The sequence below is a fragment of the Blennius ocellaris genome (genome assembly GCF_963422515.1).
Source record: "Blennius ocellaris genome assembly, chromosome: 19".
Classification (NCBI taxonomy): Eukaryota; Metazoa; Chordata; class Actinopteri; order Blenniiformes; family Blenniidae; genus Blennius; species Blennius ocellaris.
This window is the reverse complement of record NC_137668.1, coordinates 5,000,591-5,015,484: the sequence shown is the minus strand read 5'-3', so window position 1 is coordinate 5,015,484 and position 14,894 is coordinate 5,000,591. Positions and strand designations below refer to the sequence as shown.

At 48.3% G+C, this 14,894-nt stretch overlaps 1 protein-coding gene across 1 annotated transcript in view; it reads left to right on the top strand.

Moving 5' to 3' along the window:
* Positions 1–14,894, top strand: part of plppr5b (phospholipid phosphatase related 5b) — a 104,495-nt gene that overhangs the window by 49,432 nt on the left and 40,169 nt on the right. Inside the window, 1 exon segment of the mRNA XM_080515314.1 lies at positions 7,243–7,375. Coding sequence (XP_080371440.1) covers positions 7,243–7,375 — 133 coding nt within the window.

The following is a 14,894-nucleotide window of genomic DNA, read 5'->3' as shown; positions in this document are numbered from 1 at the left end:
TGTGACGTAGTCTTCAGCATGTTTAAAGGCCAGACTGAAGGAGTTCGGCCATCGCAGATCTTCAAAGATTCTTGCAGGAACAACTGAGGCGAGTTGTGAACCATCAGGATGCTCAGCTTAAAACAGGAGGAAATATACGGTGACCCTATTAGAGCAGAGATTTACTTCTTCAGATTGCAACAAAAAACAAGGTTTAGGTTGCAAGTCAGAATTTGTGTTTACAAGGTGTTTACCCTGTGTGTTGATCACAGAAAGAAAAACACGATATTCATGTGTGAAGTACAATTTTCTGAAATGTCTTTGAAATATTGTTCTCTGGATGGTTCTGGGAGAAAGGTGACAGTCAGATTGGCCGTCTTTGTCAGGGTCCGAGGACAAACCAGAAGCAGACTCCAACCACAAAGTGGTGTTTGCAGGTTTTATTGAACAGTGAGGGAAAACTGGTTTCCGTCCGGTGATCAGAGAGGTGGTCCAGGTCCAGGTCCAGGTCCAGGCCCAGGTCCAGGTCCAGGTCCAGGTCCAGGTCCAGGTCCAGGTCCAGCAGGGTCGGGACACGGTGGAATCTAAAACACAAAGAACACAAGGAATGGGCTGGTCATGAAGTACAAACAACACTGACGATGGAGCACAGAGACATGAAGGAGGTTAAATACATGAGAGGAAGACACAGGTGAGACACATCAGACAGGCTGTCCAGCAGAGGAGGACACAGGAAGGACAAGAGACACAGGAGACAGACGGAGGATTGCAGAACAAAACAGGAAGTGAACACAGAGTAGAGACGTCGACTTGACACACACACACACACACACACACACACGCACACACACACACACACACACACACAGACAGACCCTTACAATCTTTACAAACACAAACGGAGCAAATCAAGAGGTGCAGGTACTTATATTCAAACCAAATGAACAATTCCATTTGTTTTTGTTGATCGTATTAATCCTGCCTCCCCTTATGCTCATACACATAATTACAACAAACATCCACGCAGATTAACGAGGGCCTTGTAGTGAAGTTATGTAAAAATCCAGTGTATAACAACGTGCATAATTTAAAAAAATATAAAACATCTTCGTATAATCAACTCCAGATATTGACGAGTATAGTTTAACTTTTTACATTGAATTATTCAAATAGATTGAAATACTCAGCCCCGGCAAACGGCACAGAATGAGTTTGAAAGTGAAAGTCCTTCCTTCAGTGTGTAAAGCCTAATCTGAGCTACCTGGGATTAGCTTCCTAGCAGACCTTGAAGAGCCTCTCTTTAGTTCGCGCTCAGAATGACAGCGGACCTGCAGCCGCTGCTTTGAGCTCACCTTCTCACATGATGCAGAAACATTACAGACCGAACTGTGAACTCAATATGTCATTGGAACAACTTCAGTGTTTCTAGACCGATGTCGAGGGTCTTCACCAGCTTCATGCTTCAACCTGCTGGGCTGAAGCTCCAAGCTCAGGTGTCATTCATCCATTCATCCATTCATTCATTCATTCATTCATGTCAGTGGGATCTTCTCTGGTGGAAACATCCGACCACGCGCTGGTTCTTCCTGTCAGCTTCCCGCATTAAAGCCTGTGTTACTGTGGAACTCCCCTCCGTTATGTGTTGTTTCCCTGGTTCCGCCAAGCTCAGCACCACGTTCATTACCAGCACATCTTCTGCGTCGTGTCTCGTCGTGTCTCGTCGTGTCTCGTCATGTCTCGTCGTATCTCGTCGTGTCTCATCGTGTCTCGAAGTGTCTCGTCGTGTCTCGTCGTATCTCGTCGTGTCTCGTCATGTCTCGTCGTGTCTCGTCGTATCTCGTCGTGTCTCGTCGTATCTCGTCCTGTCTCGTCATGTCTCGTCGTGTCTCGTCATATCTCGTCGTGTCTCGTCGTGTCTCGTCGTATCTCGTCTTGTCTCGTCGTGTCTCGTCGTATCTCGTCGTGTCTCGCCGTATCTCGTCGTGTCTCGTCGTGTCTCGTCGTATCTCGTCGTTTCTCGTCGTGTCTCGTCGTGTCTCGTCGTGTCTCGTTGTATCTCGTCGTATCTCGTCGTCTCTCGTCGTATCTCGTCCTGTCTCGTCGTGTCTCGTCGTGTCTCGTCGTGTCTCGTCGTATCTCGTCGTGTCTCGTCGTGTCTCGTCGTGTCTCGTCGTATCTCGTCGTGTCTCGTCGTGTCTCGTCGTGTCTCGTCGTGTCTCGTCGTATCTCGTCGTGTCTCGTCGTGTCTCGTCGTGTCTCGTCGTGTCTCGTAGTGTCTCGTCGTGTCTCGTCGTGTCTGGAGCCCCAAGCAGCTTCAGCAGTTTGTCCCTCCACAGGATGAACCAACACAGTTTCCATTCGTGTTTGTTGATTCACAGATGCTGCTCTGCCTCTTGAGTGCCGCCCTGCTTTGCCCCAAAGGAACATGAACAAATGAAAAGGGTGAAGCTGCTCCACATCCTCTGTTTCTCATTGGCTTTTGTTTTTATTGAGTCAGAAATAAGTTTATTTGCAAGCTGGCTGCTTTGAGTGTAAACAGTATTTAAAGCTCACTTTCTTTCAGTTTTCCCATGAGTGATCTTTTCCTCTTCTTTTTAATGTGACGGTGTTCTGTGTGTGTGTGTGTGTGTGTGTGTGTGTGTGTGTGTGTGTGTGTGTGTGTGTGTGTGTGTGTGTGTGTGTGTGTGTGTGTGTGTGTGTGTGTGTGTGTGTGTGTGTGTGTGTGTGTGTGTCATGCATTATTCAGTTGGGTGTAATACTGTTTAATACCAGTGTCCCCTGTGGTTGAGATTCCTTTGTAAACTTGGTTATTTTGTTTGTGAAGCTGCTGAATATGAGGTTATAGTTCCACTTTGCAAAAGAGCAGGGTTTTTTTCCATCCTGTTATTTTTTTATCAAAGTTTAGAGATTAAACACATTTTTGGAGTGAGATCTGAAACTTCGGCTTGGTTTACACAACAAGGAAAACGAAAACGTGAAAATGCAACGCTTTCATTGTGTTTTTGGTGTCCGTAACAATGCAACCTTTTAAACGTTGCTGGAACTTTCTGAAAATGCTTGGCTCTGTCCCGAGTGGACAGCTGGAGTGCTGCAACTGCAGAGATGGACACTACTAAACATGGCGGACGCCACAGTGTCATGACCTTCAGTCCCTATTCTAGCCTTCTAGTCCATAATGTCTATAGCAGCGCTCACCAACCTTTCAAACCCGAGGGCTACCTTAAGATCACCACACGGCTGGAGGTCTCAACGTATAAACATATGAAATAATCCAAAGAGCGTACAATATTGCTCACATTTGAACAAAAAACCTTAGTCATAACTTTTTGACAATTATTTCTAAATTCGGTTTCATTGTCAAAGTGACTTTTATTTTGTGCAAATGACCATGTCACAATATCATTCAATAAAAAACAGAGCTCAAACAGTTTTTTTTTCCCAATACATGAGATGGTGATCGAGGATTAAGGATTAATGATCAGTAGACCAGGTAACAAGCTGATTTACTAAAACTCTGTGAAGTCTGTTCTGTCAGTTAGTGAGAAAGCTGCTCTTCCATTGTCCACTGGTTTGGTGTGTCGTGGTGTGTCGTGGTGTGTCGTGGTGTCTCGTGGTGTGTCGTGGTGTCTCGTGGTGTGTCGTGGTGTCTCGTGGTGTCTCGTGGTGTCTCGTGGTGTGTCGTGGTGTCTCGTGGTGTGTCGTGGTGTGTCGTGGTGTCTCGTGGTGTCTCGTGGTGTCTCGTGGTGTGTCGTGGTGTCTCGTGGTGTCTCGTGGTGTGTCGTGGTGTCTCGTGGTGTGTCGTGGTGTGTCGTGGTGTGTCGTGGTGTCTCGTGGTGTGTCGTGGTGTGTCGTGGTGTGTCGTGGTGTGCCGTGGTGTGTCGTGGTGTCTCGTGGTGTCTCGTGGTGTCTCGTGGTGTGTCGTGGTGTGTCGAGGTGTTTCGTGGTGTCTCGTGGTGTGTCGTGGTGTGTCGTGGTGTGTCGTGGTGTGTCGTGGTGTCTCGTGGTGTGTCGTGGTGTCTCGTGGTGTGTCGTGGTGTCTCGTGGTGTGTCGTGGTGTGTCGTGGTGTCTCGTGGTGTCTCGTGGTGTCTCGTGGTGTGTCGTGGTGTCTCGTGGTGTCTCGTGGTGTGTCGTGGTGTCTCGTGGTGTGTCGTGGTGTGTCGTGGTGTGTCGTGGAGTGTCTCGTGGTGTCTCGTGGTGTGTCGTGGTGTCTCGTGGTGTGTCGTGGTGTGTCGTGGTGTCTCGTGGTGTCTCGTGGTGTCTCGTGGTGTGTCGTGGTGTCTCGTGGTGTCTCGTGGTGTGTCGTGGTGTGTCGTGGTGTGTCGTGGTGTGTCGTGGTGTGTCGTGGTGTCTCGTGGTGTGTCGTGGTGTGTCGTGGTGTGTCGTGGTGTGTCGTGGTGTCTCGTGGTGTCTCGTGGTGTCTCGTGGTGTGTCGTGGTGTGTCGAGGTGTTTCGTGGTGTCTCGTGGTGTGTCGTGGTGTGTCGTGGTGTGTCGTGGTGTGTCGTGGTGTCTCGTGGTGTGTCGTGGTGTCTCGTGGTGTCTCGTGGTGTGTCGTGGTGTCTCGTGGTGTGTCGTGGTGTCTCGTGGTGTGTCGTGGTGTGTCGTGGTGTCTCGTGGAGTGTCGTGGTGTCTCGTGGTGTCTCGTCGTGTGTCGTGGTGTGTCGTGGTGTCTCGTGGAGTGTCTTGTGGTGTCTCGTGGTGTGTCGTGGTGTCTCGTGTGACACTGCCACTCAGTGAGTCCTGCACAAGGCCGCTGGTTAGTTTTTATTAAAAGAAGAGATGAGCAATCTTCCTCGCTGCTGTGCAGACAGATGTGCACTTTCCTGTGTCCACTCGGTTCCAGACGTTTGCGCGGCTCAGATGTGCTTCAAGGTGCAAGTCATTTTGCAAAGTTATTATTTCCTTTTCCACCGCCCTGCATCCAAGGTGAAGGTTGTACTTCAGTTCTCAGCAGCGCCTGTAATGTCTGCTGACATAAAGAGATTTGAAATAAACCCTAACCCACCAAATGTGTCCTTAAACTCTTGCATCAGTCTGTTAATCACTTGGCAGTGTTTTTCTACAGCTTTATTAAAAGCCACAGATGCAGAAACATTGTCACTCAGAACCTTTTGCACAGAGGAGAAGTGCACAACACTTTTACTTCTGCTTTAGATTTAAAAGCTTTTACAGCACGTATCATGTCTGGGACAGTCTTGCCTGTGCCTTCCAGCTCACACTTCAAATTGTTCAGTTTCTCTGTGACGTCTGTTAAAAAGACGAGGTCAACGAACCCCTCAGTGTCCAAGAGGGAGGGGCCCTCTTCCTGCTCTGCATCAACTCCTTTATTTCACCCAAAAGTGCTAAAGAAACGTTTCAAAATCCTCCCTCTGCAGAGCCATGGGAGTTCTGCATGTAGCAACAGGTGTCCATTCCCTGCAGACAGCTTCTCGCTGTTGCTTGGCTTTAGTGCTGATGCTGTGGATGGTTTTTACAAAGGGCGTCATCACGTGGTGAAACCCAGTCACACACATGGCCTGCTGGTGAACGATACAGTGGTGGTGAAGGAAAGCTGGGTCACTCTTGTGATGTGCTCTGAAGCCATCATTAGTTAACCACACAAGCTTCTCCTCTGTTTCCTCCAGGAAGAAAGCCTTTATCCACTCCAGTGAGGAGCTTTTCTTTACTGGACAAACCACATCTGAATAGACACCATGAGCAGAGCTGCACTGCAGCTGGCCACAGACTCGTCGCATTGGATGCTGAACCACACGGATGTACTTTAGTCCTCACACAGAGCGGACACTCTCCTGGTCACTACTGGCCCGAGTTGTACCTCAGCTCACATCACACCCATCATCTTTACAAACTGTCTCGGCGAGTATCATCATAGCCCCTAAACAACCTCTCCTTCAGAAAACCTCTTCTTGTTTTCAACCAAATTATGTGAACCGAAGCTCTGAATGAAGCTTCGGTTGCCTTTTTGGACTTCTTGAGCAGTCTTGTGAAAAAAGAGCCGCCTTTTACTCACATGCTTTCTCTGCCCGAAGCGCATTCTTAATAATAATAATAATAATAACAACAACAATAACAATAATAACAACAACAACAACAATAATAATAATAATAATAACAACAACAACAACAACAACAACAACAACAACAACAACAACAACAACAACAACAACAACAACAACAACAACAACAACAACAACAACAACAACAACAACAACAACAACAACAACAACAACAACAACAACAACAATAATAATAATAATAATAATAATAATAATAATAATAATAACAATAAGAATAAGAATAAGAATAATAACAATAATAATAAGAATAAGAATAATAATAAAAACAATAATAATCATCATCATCATCATCATCATCATCATCATCATCATCATCATCATAATAATAATGATCTGACCACTCACTCACCTCTCCGCCCATAGAGGGAGCCGCTGAAGGTTTTCTGAAACGAAAATGCAAACAGGAAGTGTTTTCATGTGAAACGCTGTGGTGACAAGCAGCCACAGGTTGTAATCCAGATGTTAGCACACTAAATACTGAACAGCAGCACTAAAGCAATACACCATGGACACTGTGGACTGTGTGGCCACTTGTTCTGGACCACCGTGTGGAAACCTTTTCACTTCACGTCATGTGGGCCTGTCACAGGAAGTCCAGGGTGGTAACGTTGAAGGGGGTCAGTGCTTTGAGAGCCAGTGTGGATCAGTGGAGCTGCTCTGATCCCAGGTCAGCAGGTGTGAACACACAGAGAGCTGCACCCTCTACCTGAGGCTGAGCCACTGTTCTGGAAGCTGTTCAGTCTCTCCTCCTGCATCGGTCCATCACAGATGGAGGAGCTGTGGACACTTTACGAGACACCCCCCCTGTAAGGGGCGCTATGGCTCGGGTGGGAGAGCGCTCGTCTCCCAATCGGAAGGTTGCAGGTCCCATCTCTGCCTGCCCACATGCTGAAGTGTCCTTGGGCAAGACACTGAACCCTGAACTGCCTGTGTGAATGCAGAGTGAGAGTGAATGTTTGGTGGTGGTCGGAGGGCCGTCAGTCTGCCCCGGAGCAGCTGTGGCTGCAGACGTAGTTCACCTCCACCCAGTATGGAGTGAATGACTGATGCAATGTAAAGTGTCTTTGAGTGTCTCGAATAGCGCTGTATAAAACCAATACATTATTATTATTATTATTATTGTTGTCCCACTCATAAAACGTTTCACCGCTTCATCTCAATGCTCTTGTCTCTCTCTGTTGGGACAGATCACCATAACGGAGACGGTGCTCTTCCTGGTCCAGTACACGTCCAAAGAGTTTGACCGGTCGGAGAAGACGGTGGCCACCGGAGACTGCTGTTACCTCAACCCTCTGGTGCGCCGGACCTTCCGCTTCCTGGGTGAGTCCTCAGCTGCTCTCTGCAGGGACAGGCATGGACCAGGAACAGCTGGTCACTGCAGGGACAAGCATGGACCAGGAACAGCTGGTCACTGCAGGGACAGGCATGGACCAGGAACATCCAACTGAACAGTGGCCCAGGTGCACTGAAGCACTCTTCCAGGAAGCTGTTCTATGAAGCTGTTCCAGGAAGCTGTTCCATAAAGCTGTTCCAGGAAGCTGTTCCATAAAGCTGTTCCAAGAAGCTGTTTCAGGAAGCTGTTCCATAAAGCTGTTCCAGGAAGCTGTTCTTTGAAGCTGTTCCATCAAGCTGTTCTCTGAAGCTGTTCCATGAAGCTGTTCCATGAAGCTGTTCCAGGAAGCTGTTCTATGAAGCTGTTCCAGGAAGCTGTTCCATAAAGCTGTTCTATGAAGCTGTTCTATGAAGCTGTTCCAGGAAGCTGTTCCAAGAAGCTGTTCTATGAAGCTGTTCCAGGAAGCTGTTCCATAAAGCTGTTCTATGGAACTGTTCCATGAAGCTGTTCCATGGAGCTGTTCTATGAAGCTGTTCCAGGAAGCTGTTCCAGGAAGCTGTTCCAGGAAGCTGTTCTATGAAGCTGTTCCAGGAAGCTGTTCTATGAAGCTGTTCCAGGAAGCTGTTCTATGAAGCTGTTCCATGAAGCTGTTCCATGAAGCTGTTCTATGGAACTGTTCCATGAAGCTGTTCCATGGAGCTGTTCTATGAAGCTGTTCCAGGAAGCTGTTCCATAAAGCTGTTCCAAGAAGCTGTTCTATGAAGCTCTTCCAGGAAGCTGTTGTTTGAAGCTGTTCCATGAAGCTGTTCCATAAAGCTGTTCTATGGAACTGTTCCATGAAGCTGTTCTATGAAGCTGTTCCAGGAAGCTGTTCTATGAAGCTGTTCTATGAAGCTGTTCCATAAAGCTGTTCCATGAAGCTGTTCCAGGAAGCTGTTCTATGAAGCTGTTCCAGGAAGCTGTTCCATAAAGCTGTTCCAAGAAGCTGTTCTATGAAGCTGTTCCAGGAAGCTGTTCCATAAAGCTGTTCCAAGAAGCTGTTCTATGAAGCTGTTCCAGGAAGCTGTTCTATGAAGCTGTTCCATAAAGCTGTTCCAAGAAGCTGTTCTATGAAGCTGTTCTATGAAGCTGTCCCAGGAAGCTGTTCCATAAAGCTGTTCCAGGAAGCTGTTTGATGTTTGGTTGATGTTAACACCGCTGGTTGATGTTAATGCTGCTGGTTGATGTTAATGCTGCTGGTTAATGTTAATGCTGCTGGTTGACGTTAATGCTGCTGGTTTCATTGCTCAGCCTTATTTTGTCATCTGTTCTGCTCAGTTGTGGCGTCAGAATAATGCTGATGACACTCTGAAAGGTTCTTGAAGCCGTTTGTTGTCAGTAAAGCAGGATCACTGGTTTGTTGTCAGTAAAGCAGGATCACTGGTTCCTGGTCAGTAAAGCAGGACCACTGGTTTGTTGTCAGTAAAGCAGGATCACTGGTTTGTTGTCAGTAAAGCAGGATCACTGGTTTGTTGTCAGTAAAGCAGGATCACTGGTTCCTGGTCAGTAAAGCAGGACCACTGGTTTGTTGTCAGTAAAGCAGGATCACTGGTTCCTGGTCAGTAAAGCAGGATCACTGGTTTGTTGTCAGTAAAGCAGGATCACTGGTTCCTGGTCAGTAAAGCAGGATCACTGGTTTGTTGTCAGTAAAGCAGGATCACTGGTTCCTGGTCAGCAAAGCAGGATCACTGGTTTGTTGTCAGTAAAGCAGGATCACTGGTTCCTGGTCAGTAAAGCAGGATCACTGGTTTGTTGTCAGTAAAGCAGGATCACTGGTTCCTTGTCAGTAAAGCAGGATCACTGGTTCCTTGTCAGTAAAGCAGGATCACTGGTTCCTGGTCAGTAAAGCAGGATCACTGGTTCCTGGTCAGTAAAGCAGGATCACTGGTTTGTTGTCAGTAAAGCAGGATCACTGGTTTGTTGTCAGTAAAGCAGGATCACTGGTTCCTTGTCAGTAAAGCAGGATCACTGGTTTGTTGTCAGTAAAGCAGGATTACTGGTTCCTTGTCAGTAAAGCAGGATCACTGGTTCGTTGTCAGTAAAGCAGGATCACTGGTTCCTTGTCAGTAAAGCAGGATCACTGGTTTGTTGTCAGTAAAGCAGGATCACTGGTTCCTGGTCAGTAAAGCAGGACCACTGGTTTGTTGTCAGTAAAGCAGGATCACTGGTTCCTGGTCAGTAAAGCAGGATCACTGGTTTGTTGTCAGTAAAGCAGGATCACTGGTTCCTGGTCAGTAAAGCAGGATCACTGGTTTGTTGTCAGTAAAGCAGGATCACTGGTTCCTGGTCAGCAAAGCAGGATCACTGGTTTGTTGTCAGTAAAGCAGGATCACTGGTTCCTTGTCAGTAAAGCAGGATCACTGGTTCCTTGTCAGTAAAGCAGGATCACTGGTTTGTTGTCAGTAAAGCAGGATCACTGGTTCCTTGTCAGTAAAGCAGGATCACTGGTTTGTTGTCAGTAAAGCAGGATCACTGGTTCCTTGTCAGTAAAGCAGGATCACTGGTTCCTTGTCAGTAAAGCAGGATCACTGGTTCCTTGTCAGTAAAGCAGGATCACTGGTTTCCTCCTTGCAGCCTCATGTTCGTGAAGGAGAACCTTCATCAACGTGCACCAGCTGGTACAGACCAGGTGGATCCTGGACAAGGTTCTAAAAGTAGCATTAAATGCTGCCGTGACCAGGGAACACTGAAGCACAATGGTGTTTTCTTGGTGTGAAGACCTTTCTGGCTGCTCTGGTTCCACTGCAGACTGCGACCGTTCCTCATCCTGAGATCAGTGAGATGCAGCCTGAAGGAGGCCGACGATGAGTGCTGCTCACTTTTACATTTCCATAAGCTGACCTGCTGGTTAAAGATCTGAAAAGTCTAAAGCCTGCAGCGTCCTGCAGTGCCCTGCAGCTTCATGCAGCGTCCTGCAGCGTCCTGCAGCGCCCTGCAGCTTCATGCAGCGTCCTGCAGCGTCCTGCAGCGCCCTGCAGCTTCCTGCAGCGTCCTGCAGCGTCCTGCAGCGTCCTGCAGCTTCATGCAGCGTCCTGCCGCGTCATGCAGCGTCCTGCAGCGTCCTGCAGTGTCCTGCAGCGTCCTGCAGCTTCATGCAGCGTCCTGCAGCGTCCTGCAGCGCCCTGCAGCTTCCTGAAGCTTCATGCAGCATCCTGCCGCGTCATGCAGCGTCCTGCAGCATCCTGCAGTGTCCTGCAGCGTCCTGCAGCTTCATGCAGCGTCCTGCAGCGTCCTGCAGCGTCCTGCCGCGTCATGCAGCGTCCTGCAGCGTCCTGCAGCGTCCTGCCGCGTCATGCAGCGTCCTGCAGCGTCCTGCAGTGCCCTGCAGCTTCATGCAGCGTCCTGCAGCGTCCTGCAGCGTCCTGCAGCGTCCTGCAGCGCCCTGCAGCTTCATGCAGCGTCCTGCCGCGTCCTGCAGCTTCCTGCAGCTTCCTGCAGCGTCCTGCAGCGTCCTGCAGCGCCCTGCAGCTTCCTGCAGCGTCCTGCAGCGTCCTGCAGCTTCATGCAGCGTCCTGCCGCGTCCTGCAGCGTCCTTCCGCGTCATGCAGCGTCCTGCAGCGTCCTGCAGTGTCCTGCAGCATCCTGCAGCTTCATGCAGCGTCCTGCAGCGTCCTGCAGCGCCCTGCAGCTTCCTGCAGCTTCATGCAGCATCCTGCCGCGTCATGCAGCATCCTGCAGCATCCTGCAGTGTCCTGCAGCTTCATGCAGCGTCCTGCAGCGTCCTGCAGCGTCCTGCCGCGTCATGCAGCGTCCTGCAGCGTCCTGCAGCGTCCTGCCGCGTCATGCAGCGTCCTGCAGCGTCCTGCAGTGTCCTGCAGCTTCATGCAGCGTCCTGCAGTGTCCTGCAGCTTCATGCAGCGTCATGCAGCGTCCTGCAGCTTTCACAAAGTTGTGTGTGAATAATCAAATTAATGTGATTAAAATATGTTGCATAGATCTTATAGCTCTTTTCTCTTTGCTCCGGGATACAAATGTGACACAAATGATCTGGTTCAATATTGTTAAAAGTAAAATTTAACCGGAGTGTTTATAGAGAAAAAAAAGAACATGAGAGAACAAGATACATTGTTCCCTGAAGTTCATAATACAAGCAAACGAGATCATTTAATCCTTGATAATGACACTGTGGCTCTTGAGGGAAACTGCTCATGCACCAAACCTCAACATGCACCAAACCTCCTCATGCACCAAACCTCCTCATGCACCAAACCTCAACATGCACCAAACCTCCTCATGCACCAAACCTCCTCATGCACCAAACCTCCTCATGCACCAAACTTCAACATGCACCAAACCTCCTCATGCACCAAACCTCCTCATGCACCAAACCTCAACATGCACCAAACCTCCTCATGCACCAAACTTCAACATGCACCAAACCTCCTCATGCACCAAACCTCCTCATGCACCAAACCTCAACATGCACCTAACCTCAACATGCACCAAACCTCCTCATGCACCAAACCTCCTCATGCACCAAACCTCCTCATGCACCAAACTTCAACATGCACCAAACCTCAACATGCACCAAACCTCCTCATGCACCAAACCTCCTCATGCACCAAACGTCCAGATGTGCCACGTTCTAACGTACGCAGGCATTCAAGGACCCGTTCAGCACTGCTTGCAGCTTTATTCTTATCTTTGGATGTTCTGGTCTGGGTCTGGACCTGGTCTGGGGTTAGGTGGTCTAAACTACAACAGTACATAACATGTTCACCATGTAATAGCCGTCATGTGTGTTAAAGTACTGGAGGACTCTGGGAGAACCCTAATGCTTTAACTTCACGTTTCTACCAGGATACTTTCTCTTCTTTGATGGTTTTATCAGCCAATCAGCTTCCTGGTGTGATAGAATGTATGACTTCACATCGTCTGCCTTCATTGCTCCTGTTATAATGAGTCTAACTACTGGGAGGCTTCTTCCATAGTAATGACACAACCCGTGAAACGTCGTTCACAGTGTGAACACATTACATGTGTGTGGAGACATTCCATGTCCACATTTGGTCCTGGGCTCTTTCAATTGATGTTTTGCACAAGTCCTCATTATAGTGATTGATCCTTCAGCCCCCCGGCTGCCCCCGTCTTTGGATAGAGACACAAAGCATTAGATTAGAGGTAAGTGAAACTAATGGTAGAAGCAGTGCACTCCTTCACACAGCCTCATCCTGGGAGGATTGCTGGCTCTGCTATGATTGTAGGACAACTTGTCCACAGATGAGATCTCAGAATGTTTGGGACAAAATAAATCCCGTACAATGTGTTTCTGTTTCATTTTATTTCTAATTGATATGTTATATATTTTCATATATCCAGTATATGTCCATATATATATTTAGTGGTTTCTTGAGAAGAATGGTCTTCTTTGCACACATGACGCAGTTTTGTGAACGAGTTGTCGGTTCATCCATTAAAATACCTGTCTGGTTAGCGCAGCTAATTTTGGATCGTCCCTGGTTACTGCTCTTCAAAGATTTTCCAGATGATGGTGGTGGGGGTGGATATTAGATAACCAGGGTTCTACCAGGGGTCTTATAAAATATGAGTACTCTTGAGTATTCTGCTGGGTGATATTGATTCACTCAAACAGATGAAAGAGTTTCTAAACCCAGAAAACAATAGCAGAATGTTCCAAACTGTGTGAATGTTCAGCTGTTTAGCCACTTAAAACACTTGTGACTCTGGTTTGCTGGTTAGCTACCAGCCGATTCTACCGTGTTGTTGAAGTTGTGAGGAGGGAAAGAAAGGAGCCTCTGCCCTTTCCTGGAGCTTAAAGCTCAGTGAAGCAGACTGCAGGAGAGGTGCAGCTTCTCTTTACCAACGTCGGCTAATGGCTCCGCAGCGGGCTGTCAGCATCACTTTACAGCAGCATTAGCAACAGCAGTTACTCCAAATTACTAGGTACTACTTAACGTACACAATCAGGAAATCCCATTACATACAGTGTGCCTGCCTGCGTGCATTACAGCCAGGCTGATCAGGGATATCAATAACTGCCTTTGGCAGGCTGCTTGGCAGAGCGAGCAGAGATGAATGAATCCAGAGAAGCCTGAGCGGTGATGTAGGAGGCGAGCGGAGCCCCCCCATTAGTCCAGAGCTGCCTCGTGCTGAGCCTCCAGGCCAGAGGCTTACCGGCCTGATTTGACTTCAGTACGGAGGAATTGTGTGTGTGAGGGGATCAAAGGGCATTAGTCCAAATATAAAGCTAAAGGATTCTGCAGGGATGCAGCTACTGATTCACCCTGCAAGGGCTGAAACTGCATCTGCAAGCAAATCATCTTCTACTGTCAGCAGAAGATGGACAGAAATGAGATTACACTCTCAGTCGACTCTTCAGTTCACTGTTCGTCTGCAGAATACCAGCAGATGGAATGACATCCCCCTCAAACTCTGCATGGCAAAGTCCTCCATGGCAGCATGCAAAATACACATCACTAAAAGTGCCTCTCCAGCTAGAAGTGCACATTTTAAATGGGTCCATGTGTGGCTGCAGCGGAGGACACGTTTCCTAAAGGTCTCGTCAACGTGAATGAACCTGGAGCTTCCAACAGGAGACAGAAAGGAGGGATGCTTCATTGCTGCATGGCACAATAACAGCGAGGATAGCAAGCTCCAGCAGACAGATGCTTCAGCAGATGGGGAGTGAACAGCTGTGTGTTGTGTGCCGTCACCGCCCATCTCGGCCTCAAAGGAGAGTTCACTCTGCTTGCTTTCATTGTTTCTCCCCAGACGACGGAGTGTGACCCTGACCTGACTCAGCCTGAACGGATCTATCCTTTGAACTTCTCTTTTCATCAAGAGTGGCTGTGGAATCGTTCCTTGTTGTCATATATTGATGAAAGCAGACAACAATGTGAGCACCTTCCAGTGGTGGAGACGTTATGAATGAAGGGTTGAAAGAGTGTGAGCCTCCTCTCTGATTGAATGCAGTCTTCTCTGAGCTTTGAGAAAGCTCCTTTAGGAGTCAGAGAATTAAATCCCCATGGGTATGAAGTGTGAGAGTGTGAGGTTGAGTGCCAGCAGTGAACCCTGGCATCTGGAGATAACCAACAGGAAATGTGCGTTTACTTCCTCCGATCATCCGACGGAGTCCCAGTCAGCCCAGACCGAACGGTCACATCAGAACTTTAGTTGGAGCTGGTCAATTGTGGAAGACAGAAGAAAAGCCCCGAGCAGGCAGACAGACAGGACGGTTGCAGGTCTGCTTTGGGAATACTTTCTTCTTTCGGAACCTTGTTAGGACATTTGTTGGCTCTTGGTGAGCTTCAAAGTGAAGACCAATGTGATGAGTGCTGGTCATGCACTGTGCTTTTACACAATCTTATAGCTCTGTACTGTGACTGCTTAAAGTGGGAGCTGGTTCCACGCGAGACGAGCCTGATGGCGGAATGATCTACATCACACTCTCCTCTCTGAGAACCTCCGGGAGATCGTGGCGATGTGTTTGGTGTCTATATGTTTGGT